The following is a 5,370-nucleotide window of genomic DNA, read 5'->3' as shown; positions in this document are numbered from 1 at the left end:
AGATACCATGTCTATTTTCAACTAATCAAATTCGTTTTCAAGTCTATCTTGGTTTGAAAGTGAACAATCATGTTAGATGCAATTTTTCTTTTGGCACACATCCATTGCTCCTTCAAACATGATCATTTTGGCAATGTTGGTAATTGTTTGGGCTTGTAAGTAGCTAATTTTCTTTTCCTCATTACGATTTTACATTTTGGTCAATACTATGCATATATGTAGCCTACTGTTTTAAAGAAGTCTCAATGTTCTGTTTTAGCTGGAGTCCAACCAACACAAAGAAATGAAATTACATTGTTACAAACAGTTCAGCTGGGAGATGATGTAACACTCAAATGCTTCTTGACAACAAAACATGCCAACACAATAGTTTGGTATAAGCAGAGCATTGGTCAAATGCCTAGGGCAATTGCACTATCATACAATTACATGACAAAAATCAAATTTGTGGATGAATTTAAAAATGGAAGATTCACTATTTCAGCAAGTGAAAAATCTTTCCACCTCAACATCACTGCAACAACCAAGGAGGACACTGGAATATACTACTGTGGGACAGTGTTCTTGAATAAATTAGAATTTATCTCTGGAGCATATCTAATGACTAAAGGTGAAATCTATTCTGCTACCATTTTATAGATTTATAATTATATTTAGAGTTGACTAAACACTTTATTTGGCATTTGAAACCAAATAGTCTGATTGTTGTTATATTTTTTCTACTTCCAAGGAACTGAGAGCAAAGACTTTAACATTGAACAACAACCAGAGTTTCTGCCAGTTAGTCAAGGTGACAATGTAAATATCCAGTGCAAAATCCTAATTGAGAGCTGTGCAGAGGATCATAGTGTCCACTGGTTCAGACATGGTGCAACTGAATCTCATCAAGGAATATTGTACATTCAAAGTGGTGGACATGGTCAGTGTAAAAGGAGTGCAGAGGCTGGTTCTAAAACACAAAGATGTGTTTATGACCTCTCTAAGAGGAACATTAGCCTCTCTGATGTTGGGATTTACTACTGTGCCATTGCTGCATGTGGGGAGATAATGCTTGGAAATGGAACCACATTGAAACACACAGGTAACCACTTTTTTAAATGCTGTAACCACATTAAATTGCTAAATAATCATTTGCCATCTGCTTTGGGATTTGCCACTTTTGCATGTAGTAACTTTTAAGTCATAGTGACTGTCTGTCCAGAACATAACTGTGCTGTTGAACAGTTCTTGCAACGCGTAAATATATTTGAATGCAAAATATTTATTATAGTTATAAGCAATGTGTAATTTTGTCATTTTCAATAGTATTTTAATTAAATATTTATTTCAAATATTATATATGATAAAAAATATATTTAAAGTTAAAGATATCTTACATCTTTTTCTCCATTTCAGACAATGCAAATAAAAATGATTGGGATCCACTACTCCTGTCCTTGATATCATCCAATGTTGTTTCTTTGATAGTAATTGTAATATTCCTTGTTGATCTTTGCAAAAACAAGAGAAAAAGGCAGAGAGGTAGGATTGTACTCAAACTGTCCATGAGTTAGTTTAACTGATGCCTTGTGAAAATTGCTTTCTAATGCTCATCAAGCCTTAAATAATGTATAAAATAATGCAGACCCTTAAATAATGTATTATGCAAATATGCTATACAAGATTCTTAAGACAAATGTGAATGTTCACAACTTCAACAATGAATATATTCAATAACGTTTTTAAAGTTAAAAAACATTTTTTTTTTTTTTTAAGGATCTACAAAGTCCAGCACATCTCAGTCATGTGAGGTCAGTGGAAAGTACATTTCTTAATTTTTTTAACAAATTTACAAATTATATTTTGAACAATATGTAAATCTGTGAATTAACATACTAATAAATAGTTACTTACATGTGATTTTGATTAAAAAAAAAATGGAATTAGCTCCAGACAGATGAGAAAAATAAAACAAAAAACTAAAAAACCTTACCAATCAGTAATGTGTTTGTTACAGACTGGAGACTTTTTGAATTATGCAGCTGTAAGTTTTGTCCCCATCCCTTCATCTTCAAGAAGAACCAGAGGATTAAACAACAGAGACTTGGCTGAATACAGTGAAGTCCATTATAAGCTTAGAGATCAAATGCCTTAACACAGTCTCGGCACAAATTGTTTTTGATTTACTGTAAAAAAAAAAAAAAGAATAAAAAGAAATGTATATTTTAAAAGCATCAACTACAGCCAAATCACATCATCCTATGAAAAAGGAAATGGCATTCTTTGATTATTCTGTTGCTTAATATATATAGAGCAGATCAATGAATCATTTACATTTGAGGATACAATGTTAATAAACAATAGTTACATTTTGTAATCTGTGTGGGAATCCAACAGTAGTCTGTTGATATAGAGAGTCAGATGTAACAATCTGTGCTGTTTTACACGTCAGCCAACCAAAAGAACACAAATATCTAAGACTTCTGTTTTGCTGTTTTTGTTTTGCTTGTGCTCGCTATTATTAATTCATAAGGTATACAATTACACAGAAAAACCTACAATCAATCAGAAATTGTTTAATCAGAGCTATTCTTTTTTGCATTGTTTAAAGGGTTTCTTTTAAATCTCATGTGCAATACATATATTATGAAAGACATAAACTTTTTATGCAAAAATTATGCAACTGTGAGCTGTTCCTTCAATCAGGAGATCAATCAACAGAGACTTCAAAAATCAACCACAAGCCAAGAGATCGCTTGCTTTAACACAAAATGTCTCTTCACAAAAGGATTTTCGTAAAATGACTTACTATAAAATCATGTAGATATTGAACAGATTTTGATATTTCGAATTTGAATAAACATTTTTATTTCAGCTGAATAGTTTTTCTGCGTTAAATAACATTCAATAAGGTTCAGCCATCAAAAACTTGGATCAATCTAAGATCAATCTAGGCCAGTTATTCTAACTCTACATATAAAGTTATGATAACTAAAAGGATAAATAATTTTTTTTTTACAGTACACTGTTCTGCATTTCACTTTTATAACACGTTTTTACCCACAATATTCATGTTATTTGACAATTAATATACAGTATCATGAAAGTTATCAAATAAATATTTAGATATCTGCATGCTAATATCTTAAGCATCTGCAGTACAAATTAATAATTCATAAACGTGCAGCTAGATGAAAACTTCTAACCAGAAGCAGCTTACTTCAGGAAACACACAGTGATTTGCACATTCATTAAAAGAATCAAATGAGGAAATTTTACCTCAGAGTGCAAATTGGTTCAGACACTGAACACCTCTTTTACCCACAAGTGCAAAAGGTCCAGGAAGAAGATAAAATGAAATATAGTATGTACATGATACTCTTTCTCCTTTTCATGGAGCATGTAAGTATGAAATAACCATTTTCTTAAACATCTAGACGATTTTCAGCATGTCAACTTTTTTCTCAGCAGGTGACAATATTTGGAATTTTACTCAGATGGTTCAGGTATCAATTGCTTAAGAAGGAGACTGTGTATTATTTTCTTGTTTATTTCAAATGACAAAAGTACAGAGAGCTCTATGGTATAAACAGCTTCTTTGAGAGACACCTATTATAATCATATAACCAGTCTAGTCAAAATACAATTACAAAAAAATACAAAAATAACAACATTTTCATGTGGTTCAAGGGCCTGATAGCTTTAACTTGAACATTCTGAGGACTCAGAATTCAGATTCAGGCACATATTACTGTGGTGCTGCCATTATCAATATTATGTCATTTGAATCTGGAACTGTTTTGCTAGTTAAAGGTGTGGGTTATCTAAATAATGACTGATTCTTAATGATTGTGATACAATCTAAAGGCATTGGTAATTTCATTTTTATTAAAAAAAAAAAATGTATTATACACTGTAAAAATATGGCCAACATTAACATAATGTAATAGAAAAAACAATCTTATACTGTAAAAAAAATGCTCTTATGAGGCGGGTCTTAAAACACTGATAATGTGAAACATCTACAGCTTGCAGTTTTAATCTGTATAGAGTGCAACAGTAAGATTCCCTAACTACAAAGTCCCTACTACATTATAAGTCCCTACTATTACACTACAATCCTCAAATGAGAGTCAATCATTAATTTATTCCCAAAACGGAAATTGCGGCAAAGCCACTTACATAAAGCACAATGAAAGACATACTTGGAAAGCCACTCCTGAGACATATCTTTCAAACATTTACTGGTCTTCAAAAATGAACTGAAAACTTGAGTATACACTCACCTAAAGGATTATTAGGAACACCTGTTCAATTTCTCATTAATGCAATTATCTAATCAACCAATCACATGGCAGTTGCTTCAATGCATTTAGGGGTGTGGTCCTGGTCAAGACAATCTCCTGAACTCCAAACTGAATGTCAGAATGGGAAAGAAAGGTGATTTAAGCAATTTTGATCATGGCATGGTTGTTGGTGCCAGACGGGCCGTTCTGAGTATTTCACAATCTGCTCAGTTACTGGGATTTTCACGCACAACCATTTCTAGGGTTTACAAAGAATGGTGTGAAAAGGGAAAAACATCCAGTATGCGGCAGTCCTGTGGGCGAAAATGCCTTGTTGATGCTAGAGGTCAGAGGAGAATGGGTCGACTGATTCAAGCTGATAGAAGAGCAACTTTGCCTGAAATAACTTGTTACAACCGAGGTATGCAGCAAAGCATTTGTGAAGCCACAACACGCACAAACTTGAGGCGGATGGGCTACAACAGCAGAAGACCCCACCGGGTACCACTCATCTCCACTACAAATAGGAAAAAGAGGCTACAATTTGCAAGAGCTCACCAAAATTGGACAGTTGAAGACTGGAAAAATGTTGCCTGGTCTGATGAGTCTCGATTTCTGTTGAGACATTCAGATGGTAGAGTCAGAATTTGGCGTAAACAGAATGAGAACATGGATCCATCATGCCTTGTTACCACTGTGCAGGCTGGTGGTGGTGGTGTAATGGTGTGGGGGATGTTTTCTTGGCACACTTTAGGCCCCTTAGTGCCAATTGGGCATCGCTTAAATGCCACGGCCTACCTGAGCATTGTTTCTGACCATGTCCATCCCTTTATGGCCACCATGTACCCATCCTCTGATGGCTACTTCCAGCAGGATAATGCACCATGTCACAAAGCTCGAATCATTTCAAATTGGTTTCTTGAACATGACAATGAGTTCACTGTACTAAAATGGCCCCCACAGTCACCAGATCTCAACCCAATAGAGCATCTTTGGGATGTGGTGGAACGGGAGCTTCATTCCCTGGATGTGCATCCCACAAATCTCTATCAACTGCAAGATGCTATCCTATCAATATGGGCCAACATTTCTAAAGAATGCTTTC

At 34.4% G+C, this 5,370-nt stretch overlaps 1 protein-coding gene across 1 annotated transcript; it reads left to right on the top strand.

Moving 5' to 3' along the window:
- Window positions 1-714: 714 nt before the first annotated feature.
- LOC127652964 (uncharacterized) lies at window positions 715-2,210 on the top strand (the record flags this gene model as incomplete). Its single annotated transcript, XM_052139420.1, has 4 exons — window positions 715-1,081; window positions 1,396-1,521; window positions 1,756-1,790; window positions 1,997-2,210. Coding segments are annotated over 4 exons (666 nt in total), but the record flags the coding sequence as incomplete, so codon positions are not given.
- Between the last annotated feature and the right edge of the window lie 3,160 nt (window positions 2,211-5,370).

The sequence above is a fragment of the Xyrauchen texanus genome, chromosome 2, assembly GCF_025860055.1.
Source record: "Xyrauchen texanus isolate HMW12.3.18 chromosome 2, RBS_HiC_50CHRs, whole genome shotgun sequence".
NCBI lineage: Eukaryota > Metazoa > Chordata > Actinopteri > Cypriniformes > Catostomidae > Xyrauchen > Xyrauchen texanus.
Note: the sequence above shows the minus strand (reverse complement) of the source record. Positions and strands in the feature narration are given on the sequence as shown.